The sequence below is a fragment of the Oncorhynchus clarkii genome, chromosome 21 (assembly GCF_045791955.1).
Source record: "Oncorhynchus clarkii lewisi isolate Uvic-CL-2024 chromosome 21, UVic_Ocla_1.0, whole genome shotgun sequence".
Classification (NCBI taxonomy): Eukaryota; Metazoa; Chordata; class Actinopteri; order Salmoniformes; family Salmonidae; genus Oncorhynchus; species Oncorhynchus clarkii.
Genome location: NC_092167.1, coordinates 19,929,854 through 19,947,221, shown reverse-complemented (window position 1 = coordinate 19,947,221; position 17,368 = coordinate 19,929,854). Strand labels below are relative to the sequence as shown.

General features: G+C 43.9%; 3 protein-coding genes across 4 annotated transcripts; 1 reads left to right on the top strand and 2 right to left on the bottom strand.

Annotated features, from left to right (window-relative positions):
- Nucleotides 1-122: 122 nt before the first annotated feature.
- Nucleotides 123-7,543, bottom strand: LOC139378717 (PR domain zinc finger protein 4-like). 2 transcript variants are annotated; one of them, XM_071121147.1, is made up of 11 exons: nucleotides 7,503-7,543; nucleotides 6,748-6,804; nucleotides 6,508-6,623; nucleotides 6,212-6,400; nucleotides 5,329-6,063; nucleotides 4,952-5,101; nucleotides 3,355-3,473; nucleotides 3,127-3,212; nucleotides 2,466-3,028; nucleotides 1,425-1,593; nucleotides 123-1,165 (listed from the first exon to the last, which is right to left on the bottom strand). In XM_071121147.1, exons 3-11 carry the CDS (start codon nucleotides 6,620-6,622, stop codon nucleotides 841-843), a joined length of 2,451 nt encoding a protein of 816 aa, XP_070977248.1. In that variant the 5' UTR covers nucleotide 6,623; nucleotides 6,748-6,804; nucleotides 7,503-7,543; the 3' UTR covers nucleotides 123-840. The 2 variants fall into 2 exon arrangements, with proteins under 2 accessions (XP_070977248.1, XP_070977249.1); XM_071121148.1 differs by having other exon boundaries at nucleotides 7,364-7,540.
- Nucleotides 7,544-7,953: 410 nt separating this feature from the next.
- LOC139378715 (achaete-scute homolog 3-like) lies at nucleotides 7,954-9,012 on the top strand. Its single transcript, XM_071121146.1, has 2 exons — nucleotides 7,954-8,098; nucleotides 8,367-9,012. Exons 1-2 carry the CDS (start codon nucleotides 8,067-8,069, stop codon nucleotides 8,911-8,913), a joined length of 579 nt encoding a protein of 192 aa, XP_070977247.1. The 5' UTR covers nucleotides 7,954-8,066; the 3' UTR covers nucleotides 8,914-9,012.
- A 2,983-nt stretch (nucleotides 9,013-11,995) lies between these two features.
- LOC139379353 (suppressor APC domain-containing protein 1-like) lies at nucleotides 11,996-17,368 on the bottom strand. The gene is made up of 4 exons (XM_071122161.1): nucleotides 17,059-17,368; nucleotides 16,191-16,358; nucleotides 12,446-12,610; nucleotides 11,996-12,268 (listed from the first exon to the last, which is right to left on the bottom strand). Exons 1-4 carry the CDS (start codon nucleotides 17,158-17,160, stop codon nucleotides 12,173-12,175), a joined length of 531 nt encoding a protein of 176 aa, XP_070978262.1. The 5' UTR covers nucleotides 17,161-17,368; the 3' UTR covers nucleotides 11,996-12,172.

The window sequence follows — 17,368 nt, the reverse complement described above, 5'->3', positions numbered from 1 at the left end:
ACCCCCCCCCCCCCCTTTTCAAAACGTGCTGCTGTGTTGTGAATTGGCTAATACCTTATTACAGATGAGATGTGGAATGTAATATTTTGTTACATTATCACAATCAATAAGGAATTCAGACGTTTTACATTATTCATATATTTGCACATACATACAAAAATAAATTGTGGCAGACACATCACAATGTATACCTCTTCAACATTCAACCAGCAGCAGAACCAGCCTCCAGAGACAGACTCAAACTCAGCATCTATTCCATAAAGAGATGACCACTGTTAAAAAATATATATTATTGTGTGTTAAAAGGCCATGTCTTTTGAGTTAAAACATAATTATAACTTTTTCTAGGAGAATTATTGCCTGGCTACTCAGCCACATCGCTCCGGCCAAACAGCAAGCCCACTAACATTACTTCTCCATGATGAGTCTGGATTTGCTTTCCTCCCCGACTCTTTGAGAACCCAAACACATTCTGATTGGTCCCAGAAACCGATGGGTTGGGCCAAAGCCGGCCTACGTGAATCACATCATTTCGACATCGGCACAAACGACTTATAGGATGGCAGTTCAGACTAATGTATGGAGCGATGATAGAGCAGCATATCATCATCATTGTCTGGCAAGGAAAATGTAAGAAATAAAACATGGTCTATGCATATACAGTACCTCTAAATCACAATCTGGGTTATCCTTGTTTGATTGTTCCCAATGTTAAACTGATATTTGAAAATAAAAGAAACCTTAACTTGACAACAAATGAGATATTGGCAAAACAAACTAACAGTTCAAACTAAGTAAATATAAATAAACATATCTAGTATTGGCACAATGAAGTCACAGTCAATTGTGTGGCGACAACGCTTTCTCAGAATCGTATCCCTCTAACCCACAGTCCTCTCTGCTATCTGGATTTATCAGTCTCTCTACTTCCTCTTCATCATCATCATCATCTTCATCCTCATCCTCCTCCTCCTGGGCCCCTCGGTCAGTCTTGGGGCCTTTGCAGATCTTGAGGTGTCTGGTGAGGTGGTATTTGGTGAGGAAGCCCTTCTCACACTTCTCACAGATGTAGTCCCGGCGACCCTCATGGGAGTTCATGTGCTTCTTCAAGTGGTTGGTCCTCAAGAAATGTTTGTCACACTTGGGGCAGTGGATCTGTCGCTCTCTGTGCGTTGGGAATGATGACAGGAGAGGGGTGGAGAAAAGAGTGCAGAGGGATAGAAGGGGAAATGCCAATAAGAACAGGAAAATAGACAGATGGAAATCCAGATATTTTATAAAGTATGTTTACATCTGGTGTCCAGGAGTTTTCCCTGGCCATGTGACCTGAGTAGAAACTTTGGGCCCTAGTTACAGGCTATTAACTAGAGCAGAGACTTTTTCCCCATACTACTCATGTCAATAGCTTGTTTTAGTTGACTTACTGTGTATGTGTGAACATGTGCTGCTTGAGGTCCTGCTTCCTGATGAACATCCTGTCACACAGGTCACACTTGAAGTTCTTGGCCCCCGTGTGAATCACCATATGAGACGCCATGTGGGCCTTCTGAGTGAACGACTTCTCACACACATTACACCTGTAGTTCTTCTGACCTGTGGGAGCACATGACGTTCAAGTGAGTAAAACCTATATGAGAAGCATACGTAGACCATATAATCAATCACCTTATACAGTACCAGTCAAAAGTTTGGACACACCTACTCATTCCAGGTTTTTTTCTTACTATTTTCTACATTGTAGAATAATAGTGAAGACATCAAAACTATGAAATAACACATATGGAATCATGTAGTAACCAAAAAAAGTGTTAAATAAATCAAAATATATTTTATATTTGAGATTCTTCAAAGTAGCCAACCTTTGCCTTGATGACAGCTTTGCACACTCTTGGCATTCTCTCAACCAGCTTCATAGGGTAGTTATCTGGAATGCACTTCAATTAACAGGTGCACCTTGTTACCCGACCTCAACCCAATTGAGATGGTTTGGGATGACTTGGCCCGCAGAGTGAAGGAAAAGCAGCTAACAAGTGCTCAGCATGTGGGAACCCCTTCAAGACTGTTGTAAAAGCATTCCAGTTGAAGCTGGTTGAGAGAATGCCAAGAGTGTGCAAAGCTGTCATCAAGGTAAAGGGTGAACACTTTGTTGGTTACTACATTATTCCATATGCTTTATTTCATGGTTTTGATGTCGTCACTATTGTTCTACAATGTAAAATAAAGAAAACTTTTGACTGGTATTGTATACAGTAGAACCCCCATGTCTTTTAAAGCAACTAATAATATCTTGACTAATCTAAAAACACCCCTGAGACTGACACAGATAATGCTAAGCTGCTATGTTGAAAGGTCCCATGTCAATGTGTATACGTGTGCACGTGTGAGTGTAGGCCACGCCACCCATCCCCTAGCTGCAGGCCACGCCGCCCATCCCCTAGCTGCAGGCCACGCCACCCATCTCCTACCTGTGTGTATCTTGAGGTGCATCCTTAGGTTGCTCGGATCACTGAAGGCCTTGCTGCAGTATTCACACTTGTGCGGCTTCATCCCCACGTGTCCCATGAAGTGCACGTTGAGCTTAGTGGACGTGGTGAACGCCCGCGAGCACATACTGCACTTGTACTTCCTCTCAAGCGAGTGTCTGTGTGAGTGTGTGTTGGAGCCAGAGTTATTTGTGTTATTAGAGTGGGAGTGGCAGGCCCAGGGGGATGAGGAGGTGCTGGATGTACCACTGGGCAGCTTGCCCTCCTGGTGGTGTTCCTGGTGGTGGTCCTGGCTGGGGCTGTGGGAATGGGGGTGGTCCTGGTTGTTGTGGCTGCTCAAGTGGGACTTGAGCTCCGCGAAGGACTGGCATTCTTTGCCGCACTGGCACATCTGGCCCTCTGGGACCTGAGGGACCCCCATCTGCCTGCAGTAGTCCCTGGTGTAGTAGAAGAGCAGCTCCTGGTCTGGGAGGATCTCAGCGGACGTGCAGAAGAACAGCTTCCCGTTGTCAGGGTAGGCCACCAGGTTCTGCTCCTCTCTGGTCCTGCTCACAGAGACACCACATATCTGAATGGAAGCCATTTTGGATCAAAGATAACATTGAGCAAAATGCATGAGGTGGCTTCACTAAGTGATATTTACCGTGCCTTGCGGACAAACATCATCCAGTTGCATTCATTCTCATCTGTGGTCACAATACAGAACTCCAGCACGTTGTTGTGGAACATCTGAAACAACACCACCATCTACTGGTCAGGTGCCTTCCTTCATCCACATAATTGACATAGCATTTCATGGACTCACATGCAATTCTATCATAAGGTCATCTGAAAACTAAATGAAGAGATGTGTATAGTATACGCCGCTGACCTTCCATATCTGAGGGGTGTCCTTGTCTGGCCAGTCTTGCAGGTCTACGTTGCTACAGTGCTGACCCACCATGGGCCCAAAGCAGGTCCTAGGAGGTATGATGTCCCGGGCAAACACTCCTAAGAGAGACACACACACACATATAGAGATTTTGATGAGGGGCAAACAAGCTATAGGTTGTTTTTCAGTGGGCAGATCTCATAGACGGGCAATTCCACAGTAACGGAATTGCGCTGAGACTCAGATGTTTCACTTAAAATGTACGGCAAACACAGTAGAGTACAGTACAGAACAGTAGAGTACAGTAATGTATAGTTCAGTATAGTGGAGTTCAGTACAGCAAAGTATAGTTCAGAACAGTACAGTTCAGTACATTAGTGTACTCAACTCGTGTTGCTCTACTGTTCACTGTACTGAACTTGACACTACTGTACTATACTTTTCTGTACTGTAGTCTACTGTACTAAGCTATACTTTTCTTTCCTGTGCTGTACTGTCCAATCTCGTGAATCCAACTGTGGTTTGCGACTACTGTGATTTCCAATTGTAGCCAATTCAATTGCGGAAATGACCGATTTGGTAACTTTGAATTTAAAATTACTTAATAATTCCTAAACAAAATATCAGTAAAAACACCAATTGATAGGTCGACCTTTACTTGTTACTTCTGTGAACTTTCATTATCTTCTCTCCTCATTAGGGAGAGAAATGAGATAATATCGTAAAAGATGTGCGTTTTTGGTAACGTAATTTCAAGGCACAAAATGTTTAAAACTTACAGAAGGCAGGAAAATGTCCCCAAAACAAAATATACGTTTTGATATTAGTTGACAGGGGTCTTCAATATTATTGTATTTTTATCTATTTCTAATAACTTAAGACTTTTTCCTGGTAGAGGGTTTCTAAGAGCCATTTTCCATCTGTTTAACCAGAAATCAAAACCTTTGCTTATTCTATTTTTTTTTAGGAAGGAACATAGTTGAAAAATGTATATATGTCTTAATGTAAAAAACAAAAATATGGACTCTTGGCTTTCCTTTGACACCCAATTTTAAATGCTCCTATGAACTTCACATGTTGGTGCTCATAGCTCCTTTTACATGGAAATGCCCAGATCAATACACAGTGTACAAAACATTTTGAACACCTGCTCTTTCCATGACAGACTGACCAGGTGAAAGCTATAATCCCTTATTGATGCCGCTTGTTAAATCCCCTTCAACTAGTGTAGATGAAGGGGAGGAGACGGGCTAAAGAATGATTGTTAAGCCTTGAGACATGGATTGTGTGTGTGTGCGCCATTCAGAGGGTAAATGGGCAAGATAAAATAGTTGTGCCTTTGAACGGGGTATGGTAGTAGGTGCCAGGCACGCCAGTTTGTGTCTATAACTGCAACGCTACTGGGGTTTTCACACTCAACAGTTTTAAGGTGTGTATGAAGAATGGTCCACCACCCAAAGGACATCCAGCCAACTTGAAAAAACTGTGGGAAGCATTGGAGTCCACACAGGCCAGCATTCCTGAGGAACACTTGACACCTTGTAAGAATCCATGCCCCGATTAATTGAGGCTTGCATCTCCACAGCGGTTTCCATACCTAAAGGCTGATCAGCTACAGAGATGCGGAGGCAGAGCGGGCGAGGCAGAGACAGACGGGCTCTGCTCTGGATGGGCGTGTCTGGGATAAAGGTGACTGGGCCGTGCTCTGGACAGTCGGAGGGATACGACCGCTCACACAGCGTACACCCTGTTCTCCAACACAGTATAACAACAAGTTAGGACAAAGATATACAGATCAGAAGTTCAAAGGCTTCAAATGAATCAAGAGAGCAGAACAACAGTAAGCTAGTGTAGCTTCATACATTACTAAGCTCAAATTTCCCTTACAGACCAAAATGAGCCACCGGGCCCAGCAATAACTCAGCACAAGTAAACACAAAAGCAAAATGTCCGCCATCCTTCCCTCTTACTCACAGATGGTGAAGGCAGTGACCATGTTCTCCTTGTTGGAGGTGGAGTCCTCCAGCTGCAGGGTGGAGTTGACCAGCAACAGGCTGTTCTCTGGCCCCAGGGACACCTCTGCCGTGATGGGGGACACGTTCACCGACTCTAGGCCCATGCCCGAATGACCATGGAGGGACACAGGCTCCAGCTGGGACTGGTTGAGAACCACACTCACCACCCCAGAGTTCAGCTCCCCTGAGCTGTGTAAAGACTCCCCCAGACCGCCTCCCTCTGAGTTCCCCACCCGGCCCCCTAGGTGCTCTGGCTCCATCCCCACAGGAAGCTCCAGGCCAGGCCCGTGCAGGGGCATCACGCCCCCAGAGGACTCAACTCTTCCCAGGCCCTCATGGTTCTGGCCTCTCCCTCCCAGCTGCTGCTGGTTCTCAGCCCCCACCACCCCCTCCATGTTGGCCAGGTCCTCTCCCATCCTGTCTGGGGACATGGGGCTGCTGACCCGGGACTCCATGTTCAGCCCTGTGGAGTCCAGCTGCACCTCGTGGCCCCCACCCTGGTGGAGGTCTCCTTGGCCACCAACCTGACGGGAGTCCAGGGACACCAGGCCTTGTTCCAGAGGCCCTCCAGGGCCATTGTAAGGGTCCAGCCCTGAGGGGTTCTGGCTGGACACAGAGAGAGTCCCATCCATGTTTAGACTGCTGGGCTGAATGTACTGAGGGGGAGGCCGGTCTGCCAGGTAAGACAGGATACCTTGATAGAGAGAAAGAGAAATCATGTCCAATCCACGTACAAATAGATCAGCTAAGGTGTCATGGTGTAATATCATGAATCCTTAAGATATCCATGAGAGATACAATGGAGATTACATACTGTGGTGAAGAGGAGTGCTTCGTCCTACCTGGCAGTATGTGTCTGAAGTAGCTACTCTCCAAGTGTGGGTAGGGGGGAGGAGGTAATGAGTAGTTCCTCTCTGGAAGGCCACACATGACCCCTCTGTCACCAAGAGGACCCATTGGCAGCATGAGTGACAGAGCAGAGGGCAAAGACCCAAGAGAGGGCCCCAGGCTGGGTATAGCCACAGACATGCCTGAAGAAAATGTATGTATTGATCATTGTATCAACAACTATATTTGCAATAAATATGTAAACAAATTAAGAAAATACAGTTTCACCAGATAAGTGAATGTGTTTTACCTGTTGTAGTGATGGGATTGTGTGTTGGGGAGGTGGGTAGACACAGATGACTGGCACTCACAGAGGGCACACTTAACTGGTCCATCCCAATAGGGCTGAGGTTCATGTCATTCATTCTGGAGAGGAATCAACAAAAGTCAAAGGTGTTAGAAAAAGCTGTGTAATATCCCATTTGAGGCTGACAACAAACCAAAAAAAACATGAAATGTGTGTGGAAAGTCTATCACAGTGTTTGGATACCTGACTTCGGTAGTGTGTGCTCATCCAAGATAGTGTGAAATGTGTGCATTCTGCCGGCTGGAGAAGATAGAGATCAATAATCAATTTGCTTCATGTCACATTCACCAAAATATGTTGCAAAATATTACACAATGCATGAGTTAGCTATCTAACAGCAAGATATCTATTTCATAGAACATGTTACAGTCCAAATCAGAGCCACTGACCTGAGGCCCTATCAACAAAGTATGCAATATGTAAGCTAACTTGTGGGCGACCTGACCAAATTCACATAGAAATGTGACTTATAGATCAGTCTTTCTCGTTGAAAGCAAGTGTAAGAAGTTTTTTTTTAACTTTCGGTTTTGTACACCAGCTTCAATACAAAATAATGATTGGTTTAATGAAAAAAAGTATTATCTACACTATCCATTGTTTAGACACAAACTTAAATTAGGCAAACTATTAGGAAAATGAGAAACGATTTCTGCATATTGCACCTTTTAGCCACATGAATACAATTGGCATTGTAGTTAGCTGGCTATTTATCTATCTAGCTTGCTAAGAATAGCTAGCTAACAGTAACGTTAGCTAGTTGACGAGAATCAAGAAAAACTAACAATTTGATCTAACAAACCTTACGATCCCTTTTTGAGCGTATAGCTCAAGTTGACGATTCAAAGACAATGCTGTGATGTTATATATTCATGCAATAGATATATATTTTTTTTAGCATACAGTAAGTGAACATTTTAGGAAAACAAAAGCTAACATACCAAAAGGCTTCCTCTCCGGGTCCATGACAGCGTGACACACTGAGCATGCGCAAGCAAGATGCAGCGCTGCAGGACAAACATCTGATCTGAGGTCATTTGCCAAAGCCTCTCTGTTTTATTTTATATTATCACGGACGCTAACAAAAAGTTTTTTTTAGGCTACACAGTTCAACAACTTTGTAAACGTAACTTAAGCGAATTGACTTAGATGCTTATTCAATATGCAAATTAGACATGGCTTTTGTTTGACAGTTCTATCTCCCGTTGTCCCCACTATCCCTATCATGTTGCTGTCAAAAGTATATCCCAAATTATTCAATTTTGTTCAGTAATACATGTCTACTCATATACATAGCATACTGTAGTTTTGTTTTGAGAGAATGTGTTGCTATCCCTTTCTCCCCGCCCAGAATAGGATCACACCCACCTGGCATGATAACCAACAAAAACTAGAGATTGTCACAGGCAGAGGGAATGGGGATGTGACAACTTGCTTTCTAACAGGTTACAATTTCAGCTGCATACTTCAATAGACAAACAAACGGGGAAAGGCGATAACGCACGATGAGAGATGATTATGAAGACTCTGTGAGAAGGTAAGCTCAGGTCATTAATTCAATTGTGGAATTAATGGAAATGTTCTAGTCTGTGCCATGGATTTTACACTGTAATTTCGAAGGCTTTTGGGTGTTGGGAAAATTAAGACGCATGAAAGTTAGAAATAGCCTATAATTTCCAATACAACCATGGGTTGGATGAGCTTCATACTTTTCATGATTACAGGCTAATCTAATAGTATTGTGTTATAATGAATAGCCTATATCATAGGTATAATTCAACCCTAAATTATTATTTTCTTTGCAGAAAGATGTCGGAACAGAAGAAGGGATTATATGAGCGCATCCCATATGTCCAACCCATAGCGCTCGGCCTCTCCATGAATCACCATATAGCGCATTACAAGGACACGCTTGGACTTCCCTTTCCCCTGAACACAACAACCTACCTGGATCCTGTGTACGGTCAGAGATTCGCAGGGAGTCTCTCATATTTCCCATTCCACAGGCACATCGGTGTATATGACTATTCATTCGAACCAGCGTTCATTCGAAAAAGGAACGAAAGGGAACGGCAGCGGGTGCGCTGTGTAAACGAGGGTTACGCACGGCTCCGGGAGCATCTTCCCCTAGAGTTCGAGGACAAAAGACTCAGCAAAGTGGAGACACTGCGTGCTGCAATATACTACATAAAACACTTGCAGAGTATGTTAGATGTCAACGTGTCCAGTGGTGGTGGGATAGTTGAAATGTCAGCTGGAGAGATGCGCAGCCGTGCGCCCGTGCCAAAGATGACAGAATGCTACAGCGACGGCGAGTCAAAGAACAGCGACAGTGGAGAGTTGAGTTTCTAGAACTGTGTAAAACGAATAAACTTTATTTCCTATCACTTTATGCTACCCTTGTTGAAGTTTGGTAAAAAAAAGAAATGACATGAAAGTTATATATGAATGAACTGTGTACTCTATCACTAATTTCAATGAACATTTTGATTACTTGATTTTGACAAAAAGCAACAAGACAGTGCATTTTGACAATGGACACCGTGGATTCTGTAAAGCCTGCTATCAGATGCTAAATCAGGTTAAAAGTTGCACAATGTTTCTCTCATGGAGCCCCAGGCATTAGGGTATTTTGGTTTGCCTTCGTAAACCAGTGTGAGGCTTAGAATGACCTTAACCCAAATATATTTTGCATAGGTACAGTACGTGCTTTGCACTTCCTTGTTCATATACAGTGTCATTGCATCACACACGAAAACAGGCCACTAGAGATATAATTGTGTAGGTCTACATTCCTTATGACATTTTCAGTTGTGCCAGTAAAATGATTGGGGGGGAAAAAATCCCCAAACTTTTTTTTTAGAGCGAATTAATCATATTTCATCCTTAGCTATTTGACACTGATGTGATGGACTGAAAGCAAGTGGATTTGAGTCATCCATCCTTTCAGCATTTGAACTCAGTCCAGGGGAGTGTAGGCCCGAATATCAATGCCTTGATGACAGGAGAGCCTGGAGTGGTGTATCCATCGGAAGTGTGTGTCTCATGACTGTTTACACTCTACACTCTGACTAATAGGTTAACATCTATCACACTTTATTATGTGTGGATGATTGAAACTTTGGACACTTTTTAATACATTTTAGCATAATCTTTGGCAGTGATGAAAAGTGACACTTATTTTCTTTGTATGGTGCCCTTTTGGGACACTGTATTACAACAAGTATTAAAATAGGAGGTACAGTATTTTCAGTATCCCTTTGTTAATAAAATGGACACCATTATCGAGTTGTCATAAACAAACACATCCATTATCTGATATTGCCAGGCAGCCATGAAAAGAAAATACACAGGACTTTGTTGCTGCAAACACAACACTACTGTTTTACTGTAATACATCTTGGAGATAAAAACATCTTGGAGATGTTATAGATGAATTTAGACCCCCAGTGAAGTCTATTAGACTTCCTGAGTACTTCAAAGCTAGTAACCATCTGAGGGTGCCATCTGAGGTTGTGCAGGAAGTTCTCCATCCTAATAGTCTGTGGAATGCATTAAAAACCCGCAGCACCCGAGAGGAAGCCACCAAACTATGTATCTGTTTACATTTCACACCACTACAGACCTGCAGGGGAGTGGGTGCACGTATATCCTAATTCTCCTTCATAGGAAAAACCATAGATACAAATCATTACAGCTCTAGGAAAAACACAGAAAAAAAGAAAAAGAAAACATCACAACAGGTAGGGTACAGGATAGGTTGAGTGGGAGACCAGCAGAATTGAAAGTCAATGAACCATGCTGGCAAGGAAGAAAGATTGTCAAGTGTCATAGAATCATGACATCCTCAATAAAAGGTTGTTTGTCTCTGCAGTGTGGATTAGAACCAATAATTAGCTGAGTGCTGGCACCCTGTTCTTGATGGTTCAGTGGCGGTCTGTAGAGAGGGAACAGGGGCCTACTTATTTGAAAGCATCTTCCGTAATGGATGTTTTCTTTTTGTCTTGTTACAAAGGGTCTGTACGTGGTTGCGTTTACGAATGCAATTTTATCATTATTGTTCGGGCCAAAGAAATGTGCACTTTACAAATACAGTGTGTGCAACATACTGTATTTGATGTGTGGATGTGACAATTCAGTAGCATTCAACTTTCCTTGGCCTAGCTGACTGAGCAAAGCCTCCTCTCTCAGTCCAATAGCTGCTTTTAAAATGCGAGTTTCAGGCTGTCGTCATAATCTGAAAGCTTTGGCCAACGATAGCACGTGATATGTGCCCCGCTAAACGTGCAGTACTTGGGTATGTCCATCCCAGTGCCCTGCCTCTCTCGCTCTCTGTTTGGGATTACTATAAGTTCTTGGTGGGATATGTATAATTCCAAACACAGACAAACAGCGGCAACATCACTTCTCTGGGCCAAACAAGTGAGCAGAAACACTGGGCCAGTATAGGTACAGGATAAACACAGGACAATGATACCGCCATTTTCTCTGAGGAAAATCCCCCACAACAAGAATGGTCCACGAGAAGATGGCGAGAACAATGAAAACAGGAGTAGGAAGAAAACACAAGGAAGAAATAGAACGCTAGATAAATAGGCCTGCTGCCATGTGGTAGACTGCACTAGTAATCGCAAAGTAACATTCCCAAAGCTCCTGTTCATGATAGCCCATAAACGCCAGCATACAGCCACACTATACTGAATGGAACAGGGGAATGATATTTAGTCTGATAGTGTTTGTGCAAATAGATTGAGTGCAGGGCATGGCTGCCTTAGTGTGTTTATCCTCGCGAGGTGTGTGTGTGTGTGTGCGAGCCAGCCATGTGTCAGTGATAGAGAGGATAGATAAGTCTTATCAGCTGAGGTAACATCAGTGCGGGACCACCAGCGGAGGAGCGGTAACGTGTATCGACAGAAACCTCACAGGCTTGGGGCGGAAATGTGAACTATGATGAACGTTGACAGAGAGGGTACAGGGTGCTGGCAGGGTACTAGCTACTGCCCGGAGACAAATCTACTGCACAAGGAGTTGGTGTATCAGATTGCAGTGTACTTGGTGACACCTTTTCAATCTCTTAAAAAAAATATATATATAACTTGACAATCATCTAAATATTATAGTTTGTCTCTGCTTATGTTCTGACTGTAGATTTTGAACTGCAACATATGCATGCTGAATTCACCTTCACATTTCACCATAGCTGAGGGTCTACCGCCCCCTTCTGGGGATGTTTGGTGTTGCTCTGTGTTTCACAGGCGGTACATGACAGACAAACATAATTAGCCTAAGACCACTTGGCATTTGCATACAGGTTTGGAATTTGAGGACGAGCCTGAGGTGATGATCCTACATGTCAGTCTGGTTATTCAGCCAACAGGACTGAAGAAAACAAGACAATAACACACTCAGTCTTTGTACATACAGTATATTGAATTATTATTTTACAAGCATATTTACAGTGATGAGAGACAATGAAATCCGTACATAGATTGGAATAACTTTAGTTGAAGAGTTATAAAGTGGTATTCAGTCACGTGTGTGCGCTCATGTGGGATAAAAGTGAAATGGGCTTAATAGCAATGTACAAACTCAAATAACTCAGTTATGCCCACTACACTTCCACACCTAGATGCACACTCAGCTCTTGCAAAAGGCGGTCTCTCTCCAGCTCCAACAGGGAGATTTGAAAATTCTTCTCGCTCACCTCCTGCCAAAATAAAACATAGGAAAAATTTACCTAATCTACCCACTCACATGAATCAAAAGAACTGAAGTAGGATGCTTTAGTGCTGGGCTGTGAAATAAACAAGCCAGCACACCCGTTAGCTCTCCAAGACCAGGGTTGGAGATCAAGGATAAAGATACTAAAGGGGTTCTCTCTCACCTGTACCAGTACCGTGTTCTGCCACCGTAGCTCATTGTCTGATACCTCGACCCCGTCCCTCTTCGGAGAGTAGGGACAGCTGGTTACGTTGGGCTCAATCATCAGACTACCCAAAGATCCATTCACCCTCTGGATCTGAGACCGCAGGAGGCACGAAGACACCCCCTGTACAGAGGGATACGTTTAATATCGACTGTACGGTTTAACAACACTTGTTAGCTTGTAAAGACATATACAGTTGAAGTCGGACGTTTACGTACACCTTAGCCAAATACATTTAAGTTCCTGACATTTAATCCTAGTAAAGATTCACTGTCTTAGGTCAGTTAGGATCGCCACTTTATTTTAAGAATGTGAAATGTCAGAATAATAGTAGAGAGAATGATTTTATTCAGCTTTTATTTCTTTCATCACATTCCCTGTGGGTCAGAAGTTTACATACACTCAATTAGTATTTGGTAGCATTGCCTTTAAATTGTTTAACTTGGGTCAAACGTTTTGGGTAGGCTTCCACAAGCTTCCCACAATAAGTTGGGTGAATTGTGGCCCATTCCTCCTGACAGAGCTGGTGTAACTGAGTCAGGTTTGTAGGCCTCCTTGCTCGCACATGCTTTTTCAGGTCTGCCCACAAATTTTCTATGGGATTGAGGTCAGGGCTTTGTGATGGCCACTCCAATACCTTGACTTTGTTGTCCTTAAGCTATTTTGCCACAACTTTGGAAGTATGCTTGGGGTCATTGTCCATTTGGAAGACCCATTTGCGACCAAGCTTTAACTTCCTGACTGATGTCTTGAGATGTTGCTTCAATATATCCAAATAATTTTCCTACCTCATGAAGCCATCTATTTTGTGAAGTGCACCAGTCCCTCCTGCAGCAAAGCACACCCACAACATGATGATGCCACCTCCGTGCTTCACAGTTGGAATGGTGTTCTTCGGCTTGCAAGCCTCCCTCTTTTTCCTCCAAACATAACGATGGTCATTATGGCCAAACAATTATGTTTTTGTTTCATCAGACCAGAGGACATTTCTCCAAAAAGTACAATCTTTGCCCCCATGTACAGTTGCAAACTGTTGTCTGATATTTTAATGGCGGTTTTGGAGCACTGGCTTCTTCCTTGCTGAGCGGCCTTTCAGGTTATGTCGATATAGGACTCGTTTTACTGTGGATATAGATACTTTTGTACCTGTTTCCTCCAGCATCTTCACAGGGTCCTTTGCTGTTATTCTGGGATTGATTTGCACTTTTTGCACCAAATTACGTTCATCTCTAGGAGACAGAATGCGTCTCCTTCTGAGAGGTATGATGGCTGCATGGTCCCATGGTGTTATAACTGCATACTACTGTTTGAACAGATGAACGTGGTACCTTCAGGCGTTTGGAAATTGCTCGCAAGGATGAACCAGATTTGTGGAGGTCTACAATTTTTTTTCTGAGGTCTTGGCTGATTTCTTTTGATTTTCCCATGATGTCAAGCAAAGAGGCACTGAGTTTGAAGGTAGGCCTTGAAATACATCCACAGGTATGCCTCCAATTGACTCAAATGATGTCAATTAGCCTATAAGAAGCTTCAAAAGCCATGACATACTTTTCAGAAATGTTCCACGTTGTTTAAAGGCACAGTCAACTTAGTGTATGTAAACTTCTGACCCACTGGAAATGTGATACAGTGAATTGTAAGTTAAATAATCTGTCTGTAAACAATTGTTGGAAACATTACTTTTGTCATGCATGAAGTACATGTCCTAACTGACTTGCCAAAACTATCTCTCTCTCTTTTGACAAACATATCAAGACTGTTTCAAGGACAGCTTTTTTCCATCTACGTAACATTGCAAAAATCAGAAACTTTCTGTCCAAAAATGATGCAGAAAATGTATCCATGCTTTTGTCACTTCTAGGTTAGACTACTGCAATGCTCTACTTTCCGGCTACCCGGATAAAGCACTAAATAAACTTCAGTTAGTGCTAAACATGGCTGCTAGAATCTTGACTAGAACCAAACTATTTGATCATATTACTCCAGTGCTAGCCTCTCTACACGGGCTTCCTGTTAAGGCAAGGGCTAATTTTAAGGTTTTACTGCTAACCTACAAAGCATTACATGGGCTTGCTCCTTCTTATCGTTCCGATTTGGTCCTGCCGTACATACCTACACATACGCTACGGTCACAAGACGCAGGCCTCCAAACTGTCCCTAGAATTTCTAAGCAAACAGCTGGAAGCAGGGCTTTCTCCTATAGAACTCCATATTTATGGAATGGTCTGTCTACCCATGTGAGAGACGCACTCGGTCTCAACTTTTAAGTCTTTATTGAAGACTCATCTCTTCAGTGGGTCCTATGATTGAGTGTAGTCTGGCCCAGAAGTGTGAAGGTGAATGGAAAGGCACTGGAGCAACAAACCGCCCTTGCTGTCTCTGCCTGGCCGGTTCCCCTCTCTCCACTGAGATTCTCTGCCTCTAACCCTATTACAGGGGCTGAGTCACTGGCTTACTGGTGCTCTTCCATGCCGTCCCTAGGAGGGGTGCGTCACTTGAGTGGGTTGAGTCACTGATGTGATCTTCCTGTCTGGGTTGGCGTCCCCCCTTGGATTGTGCCGTGGCAGAGATCTTTGTGGGCTATACTCGGCCTTGTCTCAGGATGGTAAATTGGTGGTTGAATATATCCCTCTAGTGGTGTGGGGGCTGTGCTTTGGCAAAATGGGTGGGGTTATATCCTGCCTGTTTGGCCCTGTCCGGGGGTATCGTCGGACGGGGCCACAGTGTCTCCCGACCCCTCCTGTCTCAGCCTCCAGTATTTATGCAGCAGTAGTTTATGTGTCGGGGGGCTAGGGTCAGTCTGTTATATCTGGAGTATTTCACCTGTCTTATCCGGTGCCCTGTGTGAATTTAAGGACACTCTAATTCTTTCTTTCTCTCTCTCGGAGGACCTGGGCCCTAGGACCATGCCTCAGGACTACCTGGCCTGATGACTCCTTGCTGTCCCCAGTCCACCAGGTCGTGCTGCTGCTCCAGTTTCAACTGTTCTGCCTGCGTCTATGGAACACTGACCTGTTCACCGGATGTGCTACCTGTCCCAGAACTGCTGTTTTCAACTCTCTAGAGACAGCAGGAGCGGTAGAGATACTCTGAATGATCGGCTATGAAAAGCCAACTGACATTTACACCTGAGGTGTTGACCTGTTGCACCCTCTACAACCACTGTGATTATTATTATTATTTGACCCTGCTGGTCATCTATGAACATTTGAACATCTTGGCCATGTTCTGTTATAATCTTCACCCGGCATAGCCAGGAGAGGACTGGCCACCCCTCATAGCCTGGTTCGTCTCTAGGTTTCTTCCTAGGTTCTGGCCCTTCTAGAGTTTTTCCTAGCCACCATGCTTCTACACCTGCATTGCTTGCTGTTTGGGGTTTTAGGCTGGGTTTCTGTACAGCACTTTGAGATATCAGCTGATGTAAGAAGGGCTTTATAAATACATTTGATTTGATTTAAGAAGACATTTGTGGAGTGGTTGAAAAACAAGTTTTAATGACTCCAACCTAAGTGTGTGTAAACTTCCAACTTAAACTGTATATACAGAATATGCAAGCTCAGCTTGAGTTTCCAAGGCATAAAATTCCCATTAAAAATTTTAGTTAGACTGCTCATTTTATTGTTTGGTGCCAATATGGAGAACAATTTGCGAAGTTCTGTATCTCTGTCTATCTGTGTAAAACAATCTCACTGTAGTAACTCACCTCTCCTCCCCACACCTCTGCCCTAGCTCCAGCCCCGGTGCCCACGTTAGCCTGCCTGGATCTGTTGTTCTCCAGTCTATGACGGTACCATAGTCGGGCTCGCTCCAGAACCTGCAGCCCGGTCCACAGAGAGTCCTGCTCCCTCTCCAAGTTCTTTAGCCTCTTAATCTGAGACAACAAGAAGTGAGATTTAGGCAACATTCAAATTCAATTAGCTTTATTTTCCATATAGGAGATTTGTGTTGGAAAGGGAAGTTGGTAGAGCTACAAGTATGTTGTGTTATAGCATGGTTCCTCTCTAGGTTTCTTCCTAGGTTATGGCCTTTCTAGGGAGTTTTTCCTAGCCACCGTGCTTCTACACCTGCATTGCTTGCTGTTTGGGGTTTTAGGCTGGGTTTTTGTACAGCACTTTGAGATATCAGCTGATGTAAGAAGGGCTATATAAATACATTTAATTTGATTTGATACTATTGGCTGGTGTTACTCAATACAAACTCAATACAATAGCTTGTGTCTATGACGCTTGGAATTGATTGCCTCATTGTAACTCCCTCTCTCATTTCATGTCAAACAGACACTGGCTATCTATAGTCGCAGCTACAGTTCTCTACATAATCCTATGTGAAATAAGACCATGTGAAATGCACACGCCGGCCTTCCTGTCTTGATACGCTCACTTTGGTAATATGCAGAACATACTGTACGGTGCAATAAGTCAGAGACACGGTGTGCACTCACGCCAGCATATTTTACCTATGAATCTGTCAAACTGAAGCCCCTGATAAGTATCAACACGCACTCAGGCACACACACACATACACACACACACACACACACACACACACACACACACACACACAGGTTTCACCCATAGGTAGAAGCGTAGGGCGTCAAGACTGTAGAGGCTGCTCCGGAGAGGGATGATGACCATGGTGTAGGACCCAGGGGCTGGGCACTGAGGGTAGGCCATGGGAGAGCCCTACCTCTGCCAGCCCAACACAGCCCTTGTGCCCTGCTGATACAGCCCTACACACAGCCCTAGACTGTTCTACGTGGTCACACGTTGTCCTGCTCAATCCTACACAGCTCTACTTCTCGCTAAACAGCAGTACAGACAGCTAGGGAACACATCAGGCTTCGTCTGAACAGGACAGGAACAAATAGAGAGAATCCGAGAG

Coding starts and splice junctions, on each gene's coding strand:
- LOC139378717 (XM_071121147.1), bottom strand. CDS start 6,622: ATGAATGACATGAACCTCAGCCCTATTGGGATGGACCAGTTAAGTGTG. Junction 3,213..3,354: donor ACACCCCTCAGATATGGAAG/GTCAGCGGCGTA, acceptor GTGTTGTTTCAG/ATGTTCCACAACAACGTGCT. Junction 3,029..3,126: donor ATGTTTGTCCGCAAGGCACG/GTAAATATCACT, acceptor CTCTGTGAGCAG/GACCAGAGAGGAGCAGAACC.
- LOC139378715 (XM_071121146.1), top strand. CDS start 8,067: ATGAGAGATGATTATGAAGACTCTGTGAGAAG. Junction 8,099..8,366: donor TATGAAGACTCTGTGAGAAG/GTAAGCTCAGGT, acceptor TTTTCTTTGCAG/AAAGATGTCGGAACAGAAGA.
- LOC139379353 (XM_071122161.1), bottom strand. CDS start 17,160: ATGGCCTACCCTCAGTGCCCAGCCCCTGGGTCCTACACCATGGTCATC. Junction 16,359..17,058: donor CCCTACGCTTCTACCTATGG/GTGAAACCTGTG, acceptor TTGTTGTCTCAG/ATTAAGAGGCTAAAGAACTT. Junction 12,611..16,190: donor CAGAGGTGTGGGGAGGAGAG/GTGAGTTACTAC, acceptor CCCTCTGTACAG/GGGGTGTCTTCGTGCCTCCT.